The following is a 22178-nucleotide window of genomic DNA, read 5'->3' on the forward strand; positions in this document are numbered from 1 at the left end:
GTTATGCATTGGCGTGACCGGCTCAGTTGTTCGTTTCCACACCAATTCCGCTTCACGGTTTTTGATGCGGGCGCTTAAGATGACATATTTAATATAATATAGACTTTATATGCCGTCGGCGCGGGAGTATGCGGCCTCGGTGCGTGGCAATTCCGGTCAAAGCGCGAAGCACGGTTTGCTGAGACACGCGCCCTGAAGCCTACGTCGCAACCTGTGCAGGAGGACACGGCGCTGCTGCGCGATGGAGGTTCCGGCTGGGGCTACAGCGTCCCCAGCGTCGGCGTCGCCCTTGCCGGCCGCGGCGGAGGCAAGGCCGGCTCAGGCGCCGCAGCGCAGCGAGCAGCGAGCGACAGCGCTCCCCTCAAGAGCAGCAAGGCGGGAGCGGTGGACGACGATGACGAGGTGGGGGGTCCGGCAGACATGCGGGGCGGCAGCGCAGTGGCCTTGGGGGGGGCCGGGAGTTTCAACGTTCGGCCGTCTGCCTAACTTCCATGGGAGGCGGGGCGCGGCAGCTAGCCCCAACCGGCACTGCATGGCAGGCGGTCTGAACCCATATGCTGGGGAACGTGACCTGGGTGGTTGGGCGGGGGGGGGGCAGGGTTGCTGGGCGAGGTCAGCGGAGCCATCTGTGAAGGTACCGGTACAACCGCGACACACACTGGATACATCCCTGTGCGCATCGCCCTGCGTCGGGGGCCCCAGGCCCAGGCACCAGCCCACCCGGCCCACGTCCATGTATCCATGCATCCACGCCCACATACACGCGCACCCGTACATATACACGTGCACACACTCTTTTTGCCTGCTAACATTCCAAACCACGCAGGAAACGTTCTTCGAACGCATCAACAACAGCGACGCCATGGTCCGCTTCAATGCGGCTCTGGACCGCATCTACCAAAACTACTTTGTAGCTGTGGCGTTCGACGTGGTGGGCTGCCTCATGTGTGAGTGTGGCAGCGGGACTCGGCATGCCGCGTGCGCCAGGGGGGGAGGCGGGAACTCGCTGCGGCCGTGCTCACGGAGCAGCCTGTGGGCGGGTGCCACGCAACATGTGAATCTGGATTGGCTCCGGTTTATCGCCCTCATGACAGTCCTGCGGATCACAACGGGGCTTGGCTTCGGACGTGAATGCACCTGCACCCGGCCGTGCAATTTACCGGCTATGTGCCTGAGGATGGCTCGCCATGTGGTGGTTGTAACCGCCTGCCACGCACATCTTCCATGTCACCCTGCCAATTTGCACTCATCCCGAACAACCCCTCTGCAACTGCTCGCTGCTCTGAACGCACCCATCCCCATCCCAGTCCTATTCGACATCTACACGGACGCACTAGTGGTGAAGGTGCGTACAGTAGGCTTTCGTGAATTCGTGAATCAATGACAAGCTGCACAAGGAGAACAACCGTAGCAGTAGCTCCTGTAATGCGGTTGTGGCGGCGCTGGGGCGCAGGCTCATATGTAACCGTCGCCATTGCCTTAAAGTCGGACAAACACGCCGTTAGAACCTCGCCCGCCTTGCCCTGTCAACTCGCCAAACCTTGCGCCCTCACGTAGCTCGGCATCTGCCTGTTGCGCACACGCACAGGCGCTGTCAGAGACGGAGCACAAGGACTGGATGATCACCACACTGGTGCTGATCTTGTACCACTATGCCCTCATGTGGGTACAAATGCGTGTGTGTGTGTGTGTGTGTGTGCATGCGCGGCTTGCAGCTTGCGCCGTGCACGCAGCTGGGTTGGGTTGGGTTCGGTCACGTCCAGGCGCAGGTTGGCTTGTGGGCTTTGGTGGGGCGAGAGTGTGTGTGCGTCGGAAAGGTACAAGGAGAGAGGACGTGTGTGTAGGGGCGGTTCGGTGCGTGGGTGACGCAGTACGAGGAGGTCAGCGGACATTGGAAATGCTAGCAGTGTGTCGATGCTGCTGACCACTTGCTCCACCCCACGCGCTCATCATGCTGCCACACAGGGCGGCGCTGATTACCGCTTACTACCGGCGTATCAGCACCAAACTGAATGTGCTGGTAAGGGGTATGAAATGAAACTGCTTTGCTTGTGCGGGATGTGTCTTGCTGTGCGCTTGCACTTCGAAAACCAGTGCCCCCAAGCGCCCGCATCAATGCACCTTTGCCAATGCATCCGCTTACGCGCTTGCCCACGTGTTCACACGCGTGCTGTGCAGGGCCTTGAGGAGGGCGACTCGACGGTGGGCGGCGCGGCAGTGCTGGGCGGCCGCCAGCGCTACCGCTGGCTGCTGCTGCTGCCGCTGGCCATCCCCGGGGTGGTGGTGTTGGACATCTGCATGCTGTTCACCTCGCTGCTGCCACTCATGTTCCCAAGGGTAAGGCGAGGGAGGGTGCACGCGCGTGTGTGTGTTTGGAGAGCGGGAGAGGAAGGGGCTGGGCACAAGGCGGTGTGTTTTCGTGCTGGTGTTTGCGGTATTCGGCGGCGGCCCGTAGGCATGGGGATACTGGAGTGGGACCAGGAATTAGCGATTAGGTGGTCAGAAACTCGGACGTCATATCTGAAGCCACGGCTGTGTCTGTGCTGCCGTGACACGGGGGTGCGATTGTTGGCGCTTTAGGCATGCCACGATCTGTTAACGCGTCGCAATGTGCCCTTGCAGATGTTTGCCAACTTCAGCTCCTTCCTGTCCAACTACAATTTCTCACGGTGCGTGACTGCGTGTGTATGTGGTGGCCGGAGCGTGCGTGTGTGTTGCGTGCGTGCGTGATTGGGGGCCCTGTGCCGGGCTGCTGCGCGGCCGTTGCTGCCAACTGGGGCTTTGAGGGCATGCCCCAAGCCGCGAGCATGTAGGCTACGCATATATATATATATAATATATATATATATATACCGCATGCCACGCGCCCGCACACCATGACACACTGCAGGTTCTTCATCGAGTTTGTGTTCGAGTCCATTCCCCAGACCGTCCTCCAGACCTACATCTACCACCAGCTGGCCAAGAGCCACCTGGCAGGTGAGGCCGCCGGCCGGGACCAGGCAGGGCGGGGCGCTGCAGGGTGGGCACACACGGTTCACAGGCAGGGCGGGCACACGCAGTTGACAGGCAGGGTGGAGAGGCGGGCAGGGGCACCCACAACCCGGCACGCCTATCACCACCACCGCCCGCCCGCATGCATGCCCAGCCGCCGCGCCGCGCCGCGCACTGCCGCTACCGCCAGCGCGCCCTGACCACCACCCCGGCCCCTTCCCCCTCGCTCTATCCCCGGCCCTGCCCGCTCCTCCCCTCCCCTCCTGCCTACGCCTTCACCTCTTGAACAATCATGAATGTAATCCCCCTACAGGCAGCGGGCAGCAGCGCACCGTGGCTCTGTCGCTGACCATCTCCAGCATCAACTGCCTCAAGTACGGCTACAAGCTGTGGAAGGCCGCGGACGACGCCGGGCTCACATTGCTGGAGTACTTCAAGTACCTGCTGCTGCTCAAGGTGTGGGTGGGTTGTGAGGGGAGGGGCGTGCGGGTTTGTTCTGTGGGGGGAGGGCGGGATTCGGCTTTGTGAGGGCTTGCGTGGGCAGATACTACTAATTAGAGCGGCCCTGCAAACGCCTCCGCCAAACTCGTTCGCACTGCTGCGTGCCCCGTCTCTTGCTGCACGTCTTCCTGCACCTCTTTCTGCACACCTACCGCCCGCACCACCCCCACCAGGGCAACTACGAGTGCAGCCCCAGCTCCATGATTGCCGTCATCAACGAGTGCTGCGCCATGAAGCGGGCCGCGGCACTGGAGCGGACGGACACGCGGGCGGGCGCAGCGGGCGCAGGCGCGGGCGCAACAGGCGGCGGCGGCGCAGGCGCGGATGCAGACTCAGCACTGGCGCAGCCAGTGGGGCTGGGCGGAGCGGCAGGGGGTGCAGGCGGCGGTGGTGGTGCTAGTACTGGTGGTGGTGCTGTGTTCATTATGAACGGATTCCACCTGCACCGCAACAAGAGCCAGTACGGCCCGGCGCAACAGGTGAGGCAGGGCGGAGGCGGGGGGGGCGGTTATGCGGGGGTTGCTCATACCATTTCTCCGGTACGCCACACGAGGCATGAGGACACGAGGCAGCAGGTCGTATGCCTGGGCGCCAAGAAACCGGGAGTGAAGGTCTGGGGGCCGGAGCGCGGCGACTGGCTGTCGTCCATATACACCGTTTAGGCTCGAGTTGTGTGCGTGTCGCCAACCACTACGACGCCACCAGGGTCTGGTGACCTGACCACCTCGCGGTCTCACTGCCCGTGTCCTGCACCCCTCAGGCCTACATCCTGCTGAACGCCTTTGACCGGATGGAGGGCTGCTCCAACGTCACCCGGTGGGTCCGGGGGGGCGGGCGGCTGGCTGGCTGGCTGGCTGGGCGACACGGGCGAGCGCACGGGGCGAGGGCGAGGGCGAGGTCTCCACCATAGAGCGGGAGGTCGAAAATGCCAGCAGCCAGTGGTTGCACGCAAGCCTTCTCGATTTCCAGCTACCAAGAAACGACTCCTTCTGGTTCCCCCTGCCAGGTGGGTTGTGAGCGGCTGCCCGCTCGCCTCCATGAACCGCATTCTGGAGAAGGGCATCAAGGCCTTCAAGAACCTCAACACACTCGAGGTGAGGGAGAGGCGGGCGTGACGGCAGCGGCGGGGGCGGCAGCCTTTCTGCGCGGATGAGGTCAGAGGGGTGTGTTGGGTTCACGAGCCAGGTGGGGGAGGGGACATTGACACTGACACGGGTCTCGCTGCCGCTGGCTGCCTCTCCGCCTGTGCCTTTGCGGGGCCTTGTCGCCAGGTGAACGAGTGCGCCTTGCGGGGTGACACGTGGAAGGTGGTGACCCGGGCCATCAAGCGCCACAAGTACTTGGACAAGGTGAGGGAGGGAGGGAGGGAGGGAGGGAGGGAGGGAGGGAGGGAGGGAGGGAGGGAGGGAGGGAGGGAGGGAGGGAGGGAGGGGGGGAGGGAGGGAGGGAGGGAGGGGGGGAGGGAGGCAGGCAGGCAGGCAGGGAGGCAGGGAGGGGTAGGTACGGCTTGCGTGGAGGCTTGCGTGGAGGCTTGCGTGGAGGCTGGGTGGCCTTGCCCGGCGCATACTTAAATGCCAACCGCCACACTGCGCAACCCCCGAAGAAACATCACATCCGTGGCACTGCCTCTGCACCACCACCACATTCACCACTACCACTACCCAATGCCGAACCCCCACCCAGGTCAAGCTGATCCAGACTGGCATCCTGACCAAGTACCGCAACGCCAAGCGGCTCCGGGTGGTGACGGGCCTGTTCAAGCACTCGCTGCGGCTGCGCACCGTGGCGCTGTGCCTGCACTGGTGGGACGAGCAATACCTGCAGGTGCGGGGTGGGGCGGGGCAGTGAATACCAGCCCAAACCATGCCCAAATTTAATCAAAATGGCTAAACTGGCGGGGCGGGGTGTTGAGGGGTTATGTGCCCAAGCCCAACGAAACATGGGGTGGGCAGTGGGATTGGAGTGCAGGGGGCTTGGAGTAGAATGGGGTTGGCGTGGGATATGGAGAGGGAAGCGTGGGGGTAGGGGGCATGGGCTGGGGCATGGGTGGTACGGTATGGTGACGTCAGCCACGGCGTATTCGGTGCCGTACCGCACGCCACGATCCGCCCCCGCCTCCCCCTTCCCTCAGGATGCTGTGGAGCTGTACCTGCTGGACCACCCCACACTGGAGTCACTGGCCATAGAGCTGCCTGCCGGCGCGCCCTTCGCCGCGCGGGACGCAGCTTCAGGTGCGCCATCGAGCAGATCTTGGGCAGCAACAGCAGCTTGCAGGAGCAGTTTCTTTTAGTACCCTTCCGTGCGCCGTAGTTGATGCTGCTTGAGATTGAGAGGCGGGATAGAAAGGTTTGCATATCATACACACGCACACGGTGTCGAGCCCTTCCCCCTTGCGCTTCCTTCACTCATGCAGACCCGCACGCCGCTACGTCAGTCACAGGGGCGGGAGCCGGGGCCGGGCACATGAAGGGAGGCGGGTCGGGGCGCGGCAACTCCCACCCGCCGCAACTCCTGTGGCAGGCCTCCACAGGGCTGTGGGGCCAGGGCGTGCCCGGCGCGAGGCGCTGGTCGTACACTGGGCCCGGCACCGGCGGGGGCAAGGGCGGGGCAGGCGGCATGGCTGCAGCAGCCTTCCCCGCCTCAAGGAGTGCCGGCGGCGCCCCCAGCAGCGGCGGCGCGGCAGGCGCCGCCGGCCGCGCACGCTTCGGCACGGGCAGCGCGAGCAGCGCCGGCGGCACCTCCACTGGCTTCCTGAGCCCGTTCGCAGTGGACACGGCCGCAGCGGTGGCGGCGGCCGGCGGCAACGAGGGTGGAGGCGGCGGCGGTGGCGGCCGAGTGGGCGGGGCGCTTGCGGCGCTGCCTGGCGCGCTGCTGGGCTGGGTGCAGCAGGGCAGCGGCGCGCTCATCGGGCTTGCCTCCTACGTCTCCGGCACCACCATCAGCACTCTGCAGGGCTTCACCTCGGCAGTAATCGGCGGCCCCGCCGGCTGGGGTGATGATCCGGAGGCCGCCGCCGGCGCAGCCGCTGCCGCAGGCGGCGGCGCCGGCGACGGCTTCGCCGCCGCCGGCGTGGCCTCGCCCCGTTACTGTTGGATGTTGGCGTCGGTGCTGGCGGCGGCGCCGGCGCTCAAGTCGTTGTACATACATAACCATGCGCTGCCGGAGGCGGCGCAGGGAGTGGGCGCGCTGGCCGCGGCGCTGCTTGGCAACACGCGCCTCACCAGCCTCAGCCTGCGCGGCAGCACGGTGGGAGACGCCGGGGCGGCGGCACTGGCGCGCGTGCTGTCAGCGTCAGGGATAGGGGGAGGTGGCGGCGGCGGCGCGGCTGCGGCGGCAGCTGCGGCGGCGGCCGGCATGGGCGGTGGCAATACGACGTTGCAGTCGCTCAACCTGCGCAAATGTCAGCTGCATGACGAAGGTGGGTTGCACGCGGGAAGACTGGACTCTTCCTTGCATGGTCTGAGTCTGCAGCATCAATATGTGCATGTCCTGGCGTCGTCGCCTTGGTGTGTCGTGCGCAAGCTCATGCCACTGTTCCCCGCTTTCGACGCTCCGTCCAACCACCGTCCAGGCGTGATCGCCGTTTTCGGCTGCCTGGCTGACAACCAGGCCCTGAGGACGCTGGACCTCTCACACAACCGAGTGCAGGTACCGTACTGTAGGGCCCAGCGTGCAGCTCGTTGGCGTGCACACCAAGTTTAGTTATGGCTGTGACTCGAGATGTCTGCTGCATTACCGGTACACATCAATCGTGCACCTGGCACATACGGTACTTTGTCACGGCTTGCCGTATTCTGTTTCAGGCAGCATTGCTCGCCTTCCGCCCAACAGCTTGCCGTGACCAAAGACACCAGGCCACTCCTGTTCCCATGCATGCTCCCTACCTGATACCGCCCGCGCCCACCCCGCTTCCCACCTCCCACAGGGCGCCCGGGTGGGTCGGGTGCTGGAGCGGGCTCTGCGCCTCAACAGCTGCCTCTCGGAGCTGCGGCTGGAGGGGTGGCGCGACACGTTCGACGACCCACAGGTGGCACGGCAGAGAGCGGCATGCGGCAGGGCTTGAGGGGGCGAAGGGCGGGGGCTTGGTACATTGTCCAAGGAAATTGTGTCGCGTCGGCAGGCCATCCGCTGTAGCCTTGGTTATTGCGCCCTTGCTTACCACGCGCTTGTCCTTCACACGCACAAGTATGCTGAATGCTGCTGCGCCGCCGTGAACTTCGGCGCCCCGCTCTCCCGCCACGTGTTGCTCCCCTCCAGGTGGTGTCGGCTCTGGCCTCCGCCCTGGCCGTGAACAGCGGCCTGCGCTCCCTCAGCCTGGCCGGCTGCAGCCTGTCCACCTCGGGCGCCATCACCCTGGCGGCGGCACTGGCCGTCAACAGCAGCCTCACCAGCCTCAACCTCTGCGTCACCTGCGCGGACGGCGGGCCCGGCTGCGGCGGAGGGGGTGGGGGTGGGGGTGGGGGTGGTGGAGGGGGAGGAGGCGCCGCGGGCGCGGCGGGCAAGACGAGCTCAGCGCTAGGCACAGGTGAGATGCTGTGTATGTGTCCCGTACTGCGCTTATGCCTGTGCCATGCTACCGCCACGGAGCACCACCACGGAGCACCACCACCCACTTGGGCGCCCCACACAGTCACACACCGCTTTTTCCGTGCATCTCATCTTGCCACCTCACCCACCTCTCCACACCGCAACCCCTGCTACGGAACCCAACCTGCTGCAACCGCCGCCGCCCCCTGCCCGCACCTCCAGGCATCGGCGACCACGGTGTGGCCGCGCTCGCCGCCGCGCTGGCGCGCAACACCACCCTGCGCGAGCTGCACCTGGGCGGCGCGGTGGTGGGGGAGCTGGGTGGCGCCGCGCTGGGGGACGCGCTGGCGGGCGGCGCCAACCGCAGCCTGCAGCTGCTGGACCTCAGCTGCGAGGCGGGCGGCAGCGGCGCGGCGGAGGCGCTGGCGGAGGCGCTGGGGGCGGGCGGGTACGCGGTGCAGGTGCAGGTGGCGGCGTGCGGCGTGGAGGGGCTGCATGGCGCGGCGGCGGGGGCGGGGCCGGGGGCAGGAGAAGGTGGCGGCGGGCAGGCGGCGGGCGTGTGTGACGCGGCAGCCGTGTCAATCTTCACCGCACTGCAGGTGCGAGGGCGCGGCGTGTGCTTCGAAACCTTTAGCGCTCGGTTCATTCGCCGCCGCGTACGTAAGCTATGTTGCAGTTGCTGCTGCTGTCTCGCCCGGATACAGCATTCCCCATTCCATTTCCCCGCTCCGCGGGTCGGCTCCTTCCCACCCCGCCCACCCCACATGCTGCGCTGCACCGCGCCTGCAGTCCAACACGGGGCTCAGGGTGCTGCGGCTGCGCGGAGCCAGCGGCCTGTCCATCCGGGCCGTGCGCGCCGCCGCCGAGGCGCTGCGCCGCAACACCACCCTGCGCGAGCTGGACCTGAGCGGCGCCACCTTCCTCGCCGCCGACCCCGACCTGCTGCTCAGCACCTCTGTGTCCGTGGGCGGCGTGGGCGCGGGCATCAGCGGGTACGCCTCCGCCGCGGCGACGCCCTCCCACAGGCAGCACCAGCAGTACCAGCAGCAGCACACGGGCTCGCTGGCGCGGCTGTCGAGTGCCGCTGGGCATGCGCACGGCCACCAACACCACTTCCGGAGCAACAGCCACAGCCACCCGAGTGGCGGCGGCGGGGGCGGGGAGGTTCTGCCGGCGCTGCCGCGGCCGTCGTCTCTGAAGTCCATTGGCTCCAGCCGCTCGACGCAGTCACTTGTTGCGCTCGCACGCGGACAGCAGGTGTGTGTGTGTGTGTGTGTGTGTGTGTGTGCGCGTGTGTGTGTGATAATAAACGAAGCCCGCCCAGACAGCGTCGGAGTTACTTACGGATACCTACCAATACCAAGCGTGTGTGTGTGTGTGTGCTGGCTTGGGGCGTGGGTGGCGGCGGAATGAGAGAGATGGAGAACCCTGGTGCGCGCCGTGGGCCTTTGGCACATCCCAGGATGGAATGGGGCGGCCATGTGATGGCGTGGCGGGGCACTGCTGTGGCTGAAGCTACACACATGCCTGTGTTAACAGCACCTGCAGACCACCCCGCCGCACACGCCGCGCAACGGCTCCGCATTTGAAGACGCCGCGGCGGCCGCAGCCGAAGCAGCTGCCGCCTCTACGCCCCGCCGCCCTAGCAGCGCCGGCCTCAACAGAATACCTTCGGTTGGCGGCGTGCTGGGCGGCGGCGACGATGACGCAGGCGGCGGCGGCGGTTGCAACGGCGGCCTTAGCGCAGAGGCAATGGAGATGGTGGGAGCCTTGTGGAGCGCCTTCGCGGGCGGCCTGGCGGCAAACACGTCGCTGCGGGTGTTGCGGCTGGCCTACTGCGGACTGGGCGCAGTGGGTGCGGCGGCGCTGGCGCCGGCGCTCATGCAGGTGCGCGCCGCACGGGTACACTGGTTGGTTGGGATGCAGGGACAGCGCCGCGTGCGGTGTGCGTGGGCAGATGGGACCATGTGCACGCCACACTGGCACGTTGCAGGGGAGGGGATGCCTGGGTGAGGGCTGGTGTGGTAATGTGGCTATGTGCGCGGAGCGCGTAAAGTTTCGCGTCCTGCGCAACAGCTTGATGTCTCAACACGCCCGCAACGTATCCGCAACAAGGAGCTACCAGCACCCAACGTATCCTACAAGTAAAATCCCATGCACGCCCCGCACCTGGCACCCACACGGCCACAGAACTCCACGCTTACGGAGCTCGACCTCACGGGTCTGTCCGCCGCCACCGCCCGCCAGCAGCTGGGTGCAGTCATAGCCTGCGCCGCCGCCAACCTGTCAGCAGCCGCCGCCGCCGCCGCCGCCTCAGCCGCCGCCTCCACCGCCCACCTCGGTGCCCTGGCACATGGCGGCGGTGGCGGACATGGCTGGCCTGGCCACGGCAACCGGGCTGTACATCTTGGCGGTGGCGGTGGGGGTTGGGGTGGGTCGGGAACGGGCACGCCACGCGCCGCGGCAGCCAGCGGCAGCTATGCCTCCGGCCTGGGTGGGGGCGGCGTGTGTGCGCTGGTGAGCATCAAGGCGACCAGCGAGTCCTATGAGGTTGTGGACGTGCTGGGGGCGGACAAGGTGACCAGCAGGGCTGCGGAGGAGGCGGCGGCCGCGGCGGAGGAGGCCATGCGCGCCCCGGGGCGGTGGGGCCGCCGCAGCGGAGGTGGAGGAGGAGGAGGAGGTGCCGGGCCAGGCAATGGGAATGGGGAGTATATAGGCGGGGCGTTGTTGAGGCGGGGTGGTGTGAGCCGGTCGAGCAGCCAGGGGAAGCTGGCGGACAGCGCGGGAGGAGGTGGCATCAGCAGCAGCGGCGGCGGCGCAGCCGTGGGCCACGGTGGCGCGGGTGGGTGGTGGAACAGACTGCTGCGGCGGTGACCAGTTACCGTGTAGCAATGCCGTATGGTGGTGAGCGTGAGTTTGCTTTTCGATGATGGGTCGTGCTACTCAAAACCAACTTTCCGCAACGTAGACGGATGACAGCCGTGTCGTACAGTGTCGTACTGAGTGTCGAGTTCATTGTCGAATTGAGTGTCCTCGAGAACGTCAGAGAGCTGTGTGTGCAATTACCATGCACGATGGCATGGCGCGGTCGCAGCCTGCGAGTCTAAATAGCATATGCCTTACTTGGTTTCGTGCCGCTTGGCGGTCTTCGTCATGATCATGCCTGCACATTATGTAGCTTATACAGCGGAAGTGTGGTGGTGACTAAGGGAAGCGTCGTGCGGAAGACGCACTCGGCGTGTGTGGGCTCCTTGGTGCATGCTCCTGACACCGCAGCGCTGCTGACATGTTGATGATGGCGTCCTAGGCGTCCTGCAGATGGTGGGGTGGAGTGGAATGCAACGTTCATGCTGATTAGGATGTGTGCGAGACTGTGTGTGCGTGCGCGCGAATGACTTGACCGTCCGTACAACTGTGGATTGAACGCGTGCTGGTAACTCCGCTCGGACCTGTTAGTTGGCAAACATCGGGGGCTTCATGTGCATCGCTTTTGAAACCGTATTGACATTGTTGGCATTGCATGAAGGGACCAGTGGACATGCACGTGCATATGTCGGGGGTTCGACTTTGAGGAAGTTCCTGGCTGGCGGCCTGCGGCCGTGTCTGGACGTGTCGCTCAAGAGCTCCGGGGACGTGGAGTACCTGAGGGCCTACATGGTGGGGGCTCGGGGGCTGGGTTGAGTCACTTTCCAACGTATGCACGTCGGAATGCACGTCGTGCTCACCACCTTGTAACCACACACAACACGGTTTCAGCAGGCACCGCTGCGGTGGGCCACGGAAGGGCCCAGGCCGGTGACGTCACTGCGGCCCCCCCGCCATCGTCATCGCGATGAGTCCACGTCTTCGCGCTCGCCGGTCAAAAGCTTGCCGCGGCTTCGCACAACCCTGTAAATCTGCTTTATCACAACACGCTCAACATCGTTTACACGCGCACATACACGACAAGCTACTAGCTCCTTTCGTTCGCCTCTTCCAGCCCACAAACCGAGCCACAATGACCGGTCGCGGCGGCGGCACCATGAGCAAGGAGGAGAAGGACAAGATCGCACAGGAGTGAGTGCCAGCGTGCCAGTACCGGGCGGGGGCCGGAGGTTGGGACGGCAGAGGGCCGGCGTGCGCGGCGGAGGGACAGGGGCGAGGAGAGCGCCGGGCAGGAAGGGCGCCGCGGTGCCAATGGTGTGCCGGCGGCGGTTGTTGGGTGTGGGTGTCGCAGGCGGCGGCGCGTGTGCAGCGGAGGGATAGGAGCAGGAGCATTGGCCGTGACGTGTGCAGCGGCGCGGGCCGTGCGTTGCCTGGCAGCAAGCGGGGCCGCTGGTTGTTGCGGAGGCGTTACAGTCCGTGAGCGCGGTGTTAACAGTGGGACCTCGCTCGCGCATCACACAGCGCTGGCCGCCGTGCCCGTGGGGACCCATGGGACCCGGTGGCCTGCTCTCCCCCTCTCCCCGCACATACCACCCTCCGTCGCGAGCCTGCTTCGTTGTGGCTCGTCTGCTTCTGCGTCTGGCTTTCCTTCCCGCACGATGGCGGTTGGCAGCGCGCGCGCACACACACACACACACACACACACACACACACACACACACACACACACACACACACACACACACACACACACACACACACACACACACTGTCACACCTCTCGCGGCTCACAGGTACTTCGGCAAGCCATACGACGAGCTGGACAGTGAGTCGGGGGCTCTGCTCTGGGACTCGGGGTGGAGTGGGGGTGGTGGTGGGGTGGTGGTGGTTAGGCTTAACGAGTGAAGGGGACCGGACGAGGCAAACGCAGTCAGGGAGCGCGCGTTGGCTGGCGGTACACTGGTGCAATGCCTGGAAGCCGGGCTGGGTGTGCAAGGGGTCAAAGGGGGAGGGATAAGGGAGGCGTTAAAATGAGTCGCGAGTTACTATCAGGTTACGCCCAGCCCCCTACTTGCGCCTCCGACCGTCCACGTCTTTGTACCCTGCACGAGGTACCAGCCCACTACTCCTCTCCACACATTCCTTACCCTCCCTCGCCCGCCCCCCCGCCTGCGATGCAGCCAACCAGCAGAAGAGTGTGGGCGGCCACTTCGGCGGCGGCAAGATCCACGAGATGAGCGAGCAGAAGAAGCAGGAGGGCGGCAGCGAGTAGCCGGGGGGGGGGGGGGGTTAGGATGGAGTGGTGGTAAGCGCTACTACAGCAGGCCGGCAGCCATACATGGGTGTCACTTGATGTTGGTGGTTGGTACGGATGACATGGGCGGCGCTGGCGGCGTAGGCTTGTGACGTGTCTGTTGGATGTGGGCTAGGCGCGTGCTGCCGCTCACGGCTTGACGGCAGTGTGTCTATGCATGCTGTTGGCGTTCAGCAGGCATAGGTTGCTAGTCTGCATGCAAAGCGAGACTGACAATTCTGACACCGCAGTGGTAGCTAGGTGGTGGTGGTGGTGGTGGTGGTGGTGGTGGTGGTGGTGGTGGTGGTGGTGGTGGTGGTGGTGGTGGTGGTGGTGGTGGTGGTGGTGGTGGTGGTGGTGGTGGTGGTGGTGGTGGTGGTGGTGGTGGTGGTGGTAAGTCATGCATAACCCTGTAAGGTGCATCTACTGCAAGAGTGCGTGCATCTGGTGCGAAACTGTCTGGCTGCATGACTGAACGGGGGACGGGGAAGGTGTGTGCAGGCTGACGCGGGGGAGTGCAGCACCATTCAAGGTAGGTACTGAAGCCAATCGCACTCCAGCTACAGCTACAGCCACAACCACATCAGCATCAACGCTCCCGTGAGTGGTTCGGATTTAGCTTAGGCTTCGAGGAACCGAGGGAAACGCAAGACGAGTGCATGTGACAGGGTCGCACCCGAGAGCTGCACCCCCCTCCCCCCGGCTGGCGCGTGCTGGTTGCACCTGAGGGTTGCAGACCCGGCTGGCGGGATTGCGGACTGGGGGATTGGATTTCAGTACGGGACCTCAGACATCACGTGCCCACCGGTCTGCGGGTGGGATTGGGGTGGGTAAGGGGAAGGGGTTGGGGGCTTGGGGGCGGGAGGGCGAAGCGCCCAGCGTGGCGTGATGGCGGGATAGTCAGCGCTGGCAGCCCAGGGGCCGCCAGCCTCAGCCAGGCACCTCATGTTCATTTCAGCGGTATTCATTGCCTTACGACAACTGTCATTCAAAGACAAACAATATAAGCCCGATACAGAAGACAGCTCCACGCCTGAACCGAGCAAATGTGTGGGCGGAACGCCCGCCAAGATGAGACACGATGAGAGGCACGGCCGATGGCGCCGAGTTAAGCCATCACCACGCCCAGTGTTCCGGCCAGTTGTAATAGATCTACTGTTACGATCCCTGTTCGAGACAGGGCTGGGCCCTAACTTATGCCTCTTACGAGTCTTCTAGTGAATACGCGGTCACCCAAGTCTCATCCGTTGGACATCTCCAACCCCTTGCCAGTCTCCACAGTGAGTTATGTCCGGGGTGGGCTAGGTACTGCTACAAAATGACACTGGCGGCCAGGCCTTGGCGTCCGAGCGCGAGCGCGTCTCGCAGGTGGGCGGCGCCTGGGTGGCGTGCGCTGCAGTCGAACTGCCAGTAGCTGCGATCATGAATGGGGAAAGGTCTGTCGCGGGTTGTCATGCGGTACCAGTGTTCAATACTTCAATGGCCGCCCGGTCACGGGCCCAATGCAACCCCCCAACACCGCCGCGCGCACAGCCTCACGCAACACGGCTACTGACACGCGCCCCCCTCCCCGCACACACATGTCCACAGGAGATGTACGGCACCAACTACAAGGAGCTGAATAAGGAGGAGAAGAAGGAGGTGAGGGGAGAGAGGGGTAGTGGTGGTGTTTGCGGGGTAGGGGGTTGCGCGGCGCAAGGGCGGCTGTGGGGGCAAAGGCTGACAAGGGCCCCGTGCCCTCAGTTAGATTCGTGGAGAAGTGTTATAGTTCACACTCGCTGCAGTGTCCCAACGGCAGCGTCGGTGTGGGAGGTTGGGAGCAGTGCATGTCTGGTGCACGTGTGCAGCGCGCGCAGCGTAGCCGCCGCCGCCTGGTGGCACCTGGCTGGTGCCGTGGGGCCGCCGCTGGCTGTGGCGCCCGCAAGCGCGCATTGCGGGGACAGCAGCTGCAGAAACGATTGTGTGGGTTGCCGGGTGCCGACCACTTTACATGTGAAACACACTGGAACCGTACCGCCTGGTGACGCACGCTGGCGTATCGTGGCCTGCTTGGGGGTAGTGAGCAGTCGGGCAACCAGGGCTCCTTTGGAGGGACCCCAAAGTTCACGTGCGGGCCTGTCACAGAGGGTTTGCGGGCCATGTTTTTCCTGCATGGGCTCCGTGCACGCTCTCGGTTGGGTTTTACGCCCGTTCGCGTGGATGTCAGGGGATGTTGGGTCCCACCAGCAGCATCAGCCACCGACTGCCGAAGTGGACTGCCTAGGTGGCGTTCCTTGTACGCTGTGCAAACACCTTGTTTTGTACATCAATTTCTCTGTGTACGTAGTAGGCGTGACAGCGGGTACCAGGATTCGCGCAGGGCGCGGAACAGGGTGGTGGTGGTGGTGGGGGGGAATCGCCGAGGAGGGTGTCGTGTGGGGGAGCAGGAAGCCATTAGGCAGGCAGCCCACTCTCCACAGGCGCGAGTAGGACCAGCATAGAAACACATTCTCGACTGTTCGACGGCGCCAGACGGGTTGAGGCGCGAGTTGTACGGGCTGCCCAATCCCGAGCTGAGCTCGGCGGCGGCCCAAATACTAGCGCTGCAGTCCCGGATTTTCCACTATACCTGCTCCATCAATCATACCTACTCTCACAAAGTATCTTGTTAACATTGCCAACCCAACTTTCACTTTTCAGCCATGGACGCCCCCGCGATGACCAAGCCGCTGGCGACCAAGCCCGCAAACTTGCTGGCGCTGTTTGGTCTCACCAAGGCGCCCTCCAAGGTCGTGCCTCAGACCGTGGACAAGCTGGTGCAGCGCGTTGCCGAGGTGAGCGCACGTTGCAAGAGGTCAATCACGTTGTAGGGTGCGCCTCGACCTTCCTGTAAACGGCGCTGACCTTGTGCTCTCGCTCTGCCCACAGGAGGATACCCAATCTCTAGCGGAAGCAGCTCTGCGCAACCTGAAGTCCTACGTGGCTCAACAAGGTGCCACATGCGACCAGTCGCTGACTGCTGGGGGCTCGCTGCTTTCTGCTGCTCTTGTGCGCTTCCCGTGCATGGCCGTCGTGCCAAGCGCGCACTGCCTTCCCTTGCCACACAGGTCTCGAACTGCCCGATGGCTGGAAGGCGACCGTGAAGGTCCGCCTGACCACTCGCAGCAGCGGCCGCACTGGCCGCACCACCACCAACTCCTACACGTCACCCTCTGGCAAGATTTGCCGCTCCCACGCGGCAGTGGTGGAGTTCCTGCGTGCCTCGCGGTCGACGCCTGCTTCGTCGCCCAGCTCGTGCGGCCCAACCCCGGACGGGCTTTTAAGCCCTCCGCTCACGGACGTTTCGGACGCGTCCGACGGCGACGGCGAGCCGAGCGCCAAGCGCTGCCGCCACTAGATGGCATTGTGTGTTATGTGTGTCGTGTGCGTGTGTTGTGCGTGCCCGCGTTCTGTGCCTTCACTGCTTGCTGTCGCCCTGCGCGCTGTGAAGCGCTATCAGGGGGCCAGCGACGGTTGTTTTTGAGTGTCTACGGTCATACCAGTCAGGCAAAGCCCCGAACCCGTCCGATCTCGGAAGGTAAAACTGACTGGGCCCGTCAAGTACGGTGGTGAGAGATCACGCCGGAACCACGCGGTGCCGTAGGCCATTATAACGCTTCTCCATGCGGGAGGCGCTCTTACGTGCTGGGTGCTGCACGTTCGAGTGCCCGGGTTCACCCCCGGATGCGTTTCAGTGTTTGTGTGTGCGCGCGCAAGTTTTATGTGAGAGTGTGTGTGTGTGTGTGTGTTGGTTGGCCGTGGTGCCAACCGTTGTGTCTGATAAAGGTGCTGGCGTGTGGGATGCTAAGAACAGGTTGTCTCGCCTGTCTAGCATTGGTGGGCTCAAGAAACTGGATGTCAAAACCCGGTGTTTCTCAACACCTCCATTGTTAGGTCCCGGAGGGCAAGCAAGGGGTGCTGCTGAGCACTGATGTGCGTGTGCGTAATGTGCCCCGTGGCGAGTGCACGGTTCCCTGTCCAGCCGTCCTTTCGTCCCTGTGTCAGGGGCACAGCCCTACCACCGTACTGGGCACTCGAAACAAGCTGTGGAACACGCGGGGCTTTGGGACAAGACTACACTTGGTTCCTCACATGCTCCATGCAAGCGCCATACAGACAGCGTCATGCTGGCCACGGCGTGCGAGCGCCGCAGGGGCGTACCGGGACACTGCTCACTTTACCGGTACATCTATATTGCATGCACGGCGATACCGGGCTTGTCCCCTATGTAAGCCTGAAAGCATGACGGTACCTCACACGGTCACGCGCTCATAGCACACGCCGGCTACACCGCAACTGTACAACGCGTGAGCCGAGAGGCAGGCGCCTGCGGAGCCTGGGTGGAGAGCCGGAAACGGCACACCTCCCACGGTCCCACCTCATTTTAAATTGTCTGTGCAACCGTGAACGCGAGCTCCGTTGCAACTCCTGCGCGTCCTCGCATGTGAGCGGCTTTGCAAACCACACACCCTTCTCCACTGCCACGCGGCACCCTTAACTCTACCTCAACCCGCAAGCCAGCTAGCTCCATGGCTTCCTGCTCGGAGCTGCCCTACTGCCCTACTCCCGCTTCAGCCGCCTGCAAAGTGTTGCGAAAGCGGCGGCCGCCGAGGCGGTTTGGCCAGCTCGCTCCGTTGCGAGCTACCAGTCAACGCGCGCCAGCAGAGGCCCACGGCAACAGGCTGCTGCTGCTGCTGCTGCTGCTGCTGCTGCTGCTGCTGCTGTGTGCGCGTGTGCGAGTCGTACGTACTGCGCGGGAGTACATGCGCAAGCGGGAGCGAGGATGCCCCCCCGGGGGGACGCGCACTTGCAGGTGGTGGCGCGCGTCACATGCGGTCATGCTCCACGGCATGGCCTTACGCGGGGACGCTTGCCGGCGCTGAGGCGAGGTCGTGGCGTGGGTCTGCAGCAATTGATGTGTTGCTTGCTGGTATGGTCAGGTGCAGCTTGCTGCCTCTGGTAGAATTGCCCCTGGCCGCCCATAGCTGTGGGCAAACGCCGCCTTAGTGTAAGAGAGAGCCAATTTGAGCCTGTGCTCATCGGCCCACCCGTCGCGCCGCTCATCTGCGGCCGCTGCCGGCCGCCGCGCTCGCCTGCTGTAGCTGCTGCTGCTGTTGCTGCTGCGCCGCCGCGTGCTGGTGCTGCTGCATGGCTGCGGCCACCTGCTCGCAGTGGGACTGGAACAGTTTGAACTTGTCATCGCAGCGCCAGTTGGCTGCAAGTAAGCGAACGAGGGCAGAGGAGCAAGCACACAGGAATGTCATGTATCGGACTGTCGGCGCATTCAAGTCATTTCTGCGCGTACATGCATGCATGCACAGCAGTGGCGTGAGCCCTGGCAGCCAGAACCCGGGGGCTGGGGCACCCGCCATACAACTGCTTTGCAGATTGTGTGAGCGCGATAGTGCATGCTGCCGTGTGCTCACCATAAATAAGGTCGGGCAGGGTGCTGAGGATGACGCCAATGAAAAAGGGCCCGACGCTCTGCGGCACGGGGAACCACTTGAAAGTCAGGAATGTGTTGGGGTTTGGAACTGGATCATGGCAGCCTCAGCATGCAACTGCTGAGTATCAGGGCACTGAAGAGAACAGCACGGCTGGCTGGACAGCAGGCCAACGGCACCGGCCGCACACGCACGCACATGGGCAAACCGGAAGCACCCACCACACACGCGCCGTGCCATTCGTGTTACGCATTCCTAGCTGTGCATTGAGCACAAAGGGCCACCAGCCCCCGCAAAAAGGGCCACCAACCCCACCACACACCTTCTTCATGTAGGACCAGGGAATGGTAACCGCAGCCACGCCTGTGGGGACGGGGTCCGGTGGTGTCACCGGTGTCACCGTTGCGCACAATAGGCCCCTGCCAACCCCTCTGCAGCTCGCGCTTTCCCTTTCCAGAGGTAGCTGGAGGCTGTTAAAGGCAGCAGCTTGGTGCCCAGCCCGGCACCCTGATGGCCCGAGCGCACACGCCGTAAACCCCCCCATCCCATTTCCAGCCATCAAACCCTCCATTACCGAAATGCCAGCTAGAAAGTGCATACGCCCGACGCCATGTGCATGTGCCCCCAGTCGCGCCCCCAACCCCACCCGTGTCCCAAGAACGATGGTCCCCACGCACCATAGAAGACAGTGTACTTGTGGGCATCAAGGCAGTCGTTAAAATCTAGGTACAACCTGTAAATGTATAGGCGCATGGCATGGCGTTGGGGCATAACAGGGGCTGCGCGAGCCCGACCGGCCCGAGCTACCTGTATGCCCAGCCTGCCGCCCCCCTACGCAGCGCGGCGCCTGCACTGAGCCAGAGCCCCTGGCGCCAGAAACAAACGTCACCCGTCAGCCGCGGAAGCTTGTAACCCTGGCGGCCATGAGTGCAGCGGCCAAGCACATGCCCGAGGCGCCCGAGCGCAGCCGGCCGGAGCTGCTTACAGCCGCCGAGACGGCAGACCGGCACCAGCACCAACACGGAGCTAGGGGCCCGCCCGGGGATCGAAGCCCGCCGCCATGGCGGCATACCGGATTGACCAACATACGGGTGTGGGGTCGGGTCGGGGCGCAGAGGGGATGTGCGCGTATGGGCTAGGCGGCACTACGCGGTAAGTCTGGACGGACCAGACGGCCGCCCCGTGCTGTACTCCGGCACGGTCCTCAGCCCCATACCCCTGGCTGTCACCTCACCTAGCACCCTCGCGATCGCCTGGCGCTAGCTCGCGCTGCTGCGTGTTGCGTCCCTGCGTCAGGCGCGTCCAAATGTCGCTCATTTTGGCTGACAGGCTTGTGCGGGCAGCGTGCTACGTCTTAATAGTCGCGCATGTGTGTGTGTAAATGTGGCAATCCACTTTTGTAGGTTTGCCTGAGGCATGGATTGCATTTCCGCAATGCACGCGCATGCGCTTATTCCGACCCTGATGATTTTGATAGAGCAACAAGCTGCTTAAATGTGTTTAAGGGCACCGATGCACGTTACAGCTACCGCCACTGACAAGTCGCCTTGAATTCCCGAGTCCCCGAAACGTTCTTCAGCAGCTCCCGAAACGTTCTTCAGCAGCCCCGCCTCGTGCGCCTAACACCATGGGCGCATCCGAGAGCAAACCACCGACAAATCCAATATTAGCTCGCATCGAGCAGGAAGCCGTGCGTGCCGCAGTGCCACGCGGGCTGAAGGACGAGAGGAGCCGACAGCTGGAGTATGAGCTGAACTGGTGTTACAACCGCAATAACTGGTATTTCACGATTGGTGAGTGCGTGCGGTGCATATGCTGCTTGATTTGGCTGTGGGCGCGAGGTGGCGGCGTCAGGCGGGTGTTCTGGGTTGGGGGAGCGATGCGTGTCCACGAGCTTGTGGCGGGTTTCGAGTGACACCCAGCGCTTCACACGCTCTGCCACAGGCGGCCTGGTCGTGGGCATCAGCTTGGGCTACTCCATGCGCGTGAGTAGCTGATTGGCTGACGCGGTGTGGACGGTGCGGTACGGCGGCAGCGCCACTGCAGCCATGTTGCTGCCGGGGTTTGATGTACCAGTGCTGGATGGTGTGTGAGCACCCCACTGGCGCAGTGGCTAGGCCACTGCTTCTTAGTATCATAGTCAGCGCGTGCCTGGTTGCCATGTGTGTACCATAATTAGACTGGGCCTTCTGTCCGGCAGCTGATGTTTATTTGACACCTGGTGCTGCACTAGGTGCTAACCTGTGACCCCCATTTCTCCGTCCATCCCGTTCCCGTCAGTCGCTGCAACCGGTGGCGTGGGCTGCCATCCTGGCGCCAGCTGCAGATTGGTTCTACGGTGCGCTTTGAAGATTGCTAGCTTGAGTGCTTGACACTCATGAACTGCCGTAAGGCAGCATGCAGCCTCAATTGTTTCGCCAGTCAGCGCGGCGGTGGTTGCTTACCACACTGAGGTCTCGCAGCGCTTCCGCTCAACCCTGAACCCCTGATATCCCATCGCCATCCCCACCCACAGAGCAGCACGCCTGTGCCGAGCTGCAGGAGGCCTACAGCGAGCACCAGAAGCGGATCAAGGGGGAGGCGCGGGCGCGGGCGGAGGCTGCCAAGGCGGAGGTGCGGGAGCACTACGCGCAGTACATGGCGGCGGAGGCCGCAGGGGCTGCTGGGGTTGGTGGTGGTGGTGGTGGCGCCCCTGGGAGCTACAGCGGACCCGCAGGAGGCAGTGGCGGGGCTGCAGCTGGCCCCGGAGGTGGACCGGGGGGGCTCGGGGCAGGAGGCGGGAGCAGCGGTGTGCCGGGCGCAGTCGCAGGGCCAAGCGTGACGGCGGGGGCAGGAGGAGAGGCGGGGTCAGGGGCGGGTGCCGCGCGGAGAGGCTGGTGGCCGTGGTCGGGGTCTGGGAGTAAAGCGTAACGGAGCCATGGGCCGCCACTGCTGGTGTAAGTGATGGGAGAGGCACTTGGTTCGTGTTTAATGTGGTTGTTGTGTGGGACTGTGCGCGGAGTCGAGTTGTGGGTGTATGCACTATGAGCGCGTCAGGGGTGTGCGATGGCAGGCGGGTTTTGCAAGCCAGGGTAGCGGTAGCTGGAACGTGTAAGGCTTGCAGACAGGCGTACGGTAGCCTAGATGCGGTCGTGGCATACCTGATGGCCAAGGTATCACGGAGCCGGTGTCCAGGACCGCAAGCCGTTCAGCCGCAGGGGTGCACGACTGCACTGGCAGCACTGCACTAATGCTGAGACAGCCGCTAATCCAGCCATTATTGCCGCCAGACCCTGGGCATCCCAACCTCTGGCCCCGTGGCCCACAGCAGGTCGTCATGCCGCCGTGACTATACGTACTGTATGGGCGGTGAACCGTACGATGGCTCGAGGGAGGGCGCGGCCAAGTGGCTAGGCATGAAGGCGGAAGGAAAGGATGAGGAAAGGGATGTGAATGGTCGAAAGGTAGCAGTCGAAGTTGGTCGAAGGACCCGGGGGCCGTCGCCGATGTGCGCGCCAGGGCAAGCAGGAACTCCCCTTTACTTGGCACCTTCATTA

The 22178-nt window shown here is 64.0% G+C and overlaps 6 protein-coding genes across 6 annotated transcripts; 5 read left to right on the top strand and 1 right to left on the bottom strand.

Annotated features, from left to right (window-relative positions):
• The first annotated feature begins 64 nt into the window (after window positions 1-64).
• CHLRE_06g271450v5 (uncharacterized protein) lies at window positions 65-11769 on the top strand. The gene is made up of 24 exons (XM_043062948.1): window positions 65-139; window positions 220-402; window positions 827-947; window positions 1308-1345; window positions 1589-1662; window positions 1966-2020; window positions 2179-2337; window positions 2623-2669; window positions 2891-2979; window positions 3308-3450; window positions 3669-3974; window positions 4256-4311; window positions 4502-4589; window positions 4767-4844; window positions 5179-5319; window positions 5627-5726; window positions 5909-6913; window positions 7067-7143; window positions 7421-7522; window positions 7753-8020; window positions 8245-8621; window positions 8812-9279; window positions 9562-9909; window positions 10213-11769. Exons 1-24 carry the CDS (start codon window positions 110-112, stop codon window positions 10894-10896), a joined length of 5037 nt encoding a protein of 1678 aa, XP_042923654.1. The 5' UTR covers window positions 65-109; the 3' UTR covers window positions 10897-11769.
• A 145-nt stretch (window positions 11770-11914) lies between these two features.
• CHLRE_06g271500v5 (uncharacterized protein) lies at window positions 11915-13426 on the top strand. Its single transcript, XM_043062949.1, has 3 exons — window positions 11915-12078; window positions 12681-12712; window positions 13068-13426. The coding sequence occupies exons 1-3, from the start codon at window positions 12020-12022 to the stop codon at window positions 13157-13159; spliced, it is 183 nt and encodes a 60-aa protein (XP_042923655.1). The 5' UTR covers window positions 11915-12019; the 3' UTR covers window positions 13160-13426.
• A 728-nt stretch (window positions 13427-14154) lies between these two features.
• CHLRE_06g271526v5 (uncharacterized protein) lies at window positions 14155-15676 on the top strand. The gene is made up of 3 exons (XM_043062950.1): window positions 14155-14460; window positions 14771-14821; window positions 15387-15676. The coding sequence occupies exons 1-3, from the start codon at window positions 14377-14379 to the stop codon at window positions 15441-15443; spliced, it is 192 nt and encodes a 63-aa protein (XP_042923656.1). The 5' UTR covers window positions 14155-14376; the 3' UTR covers window positions 15444-15676.
• Window positions 15677-15794: 118 nt separating this feature from the next.
• On the top strand, window positions 15795-17186 carry CHLRE_06g271550v5 (uncharacterized protein). The gene is made up of 3 exons (XM_001696434.2): window positions 15795-15993; window positions 16088-16151; window positions 16267-17186. The coding sequence occupies exons 1-3, from the start codon at window positions 15862-15864 to the stop codon at window positions 16554-16556; spliced, it is 486 nt and encodes a 161-aa protein (XP_001696486.2). The 5' UTR covers window positions 15795-15861; the 3' UTR covers window positions 16557-17186.
• A 76-nt stretch (window positions 17187-17262) lies between these two features.
• On the bottom strand, window positions 17263-19994 carry CHLRE_06g271600v5 (uncharacterized protein). The gene is made up of 5 exons (XM_001696164.3): window positions 19877-19994; window positions 19320-19375; window positions 18965-19005; window positions 18625-18682; window positions 17263-18413 (listed from the first exon to the last, which is right to left on the bottom strand). The coding sequence occupies exons 1-5, from the start codon at window positions 19957-19959 to the stop codon at window positions 18259-18261; spliced, it is 393 nt and encodes a 130-aa protein (XP_001696216.1). The 5' UTR covers window positions 19960-19994; the 3' UTR covers window positions 17263-18258.
• A 120-nt stretch (window positions 19995-20114) lies between these two features.
• CHLRE_06g271650v5 (uncharacterized protein) lies at window positions 20115-22156 on the top strand. The gene is made up of 4 exons (XM_001696433.2): window positions 20115-20435; window positions 20587-20627; window positions 20923-20980; window positions 21158-22156. The coding sequence occupies exons 1-4, from the start codon at window positions 20270-20272 to the stop codon at window positions 21550-21552; spliced, it is 660 nt and encodes a 219-aa protein (XP_001696485.1). The 5' UTR covers window positions 20115-20269; the 3' UTR covers window positions 21553-22156.
• The last annotated feature ends 22 nt before the right edge of the window (window positions 22157-22178 follow it).

The sequence above is a fragment of the Chlamydomonas reinhardtii genome, chromosome 6 (assembly GCF_000002595.2).
Source record: "Chlamydomonas reinhardtii strain CC-503 cw92 mt+ chromosome 6, whole genome shotgun sequence".
Taxonomy (NCBI): domain Eukaryota; kingdom Viridiplantae; phylum Chlorophyta; class Chlorophyceae; order Chlamydomonadales; family Chlamydomonadaceae; genus Chlamydomonas; species Chlamydomonas reinhardtii.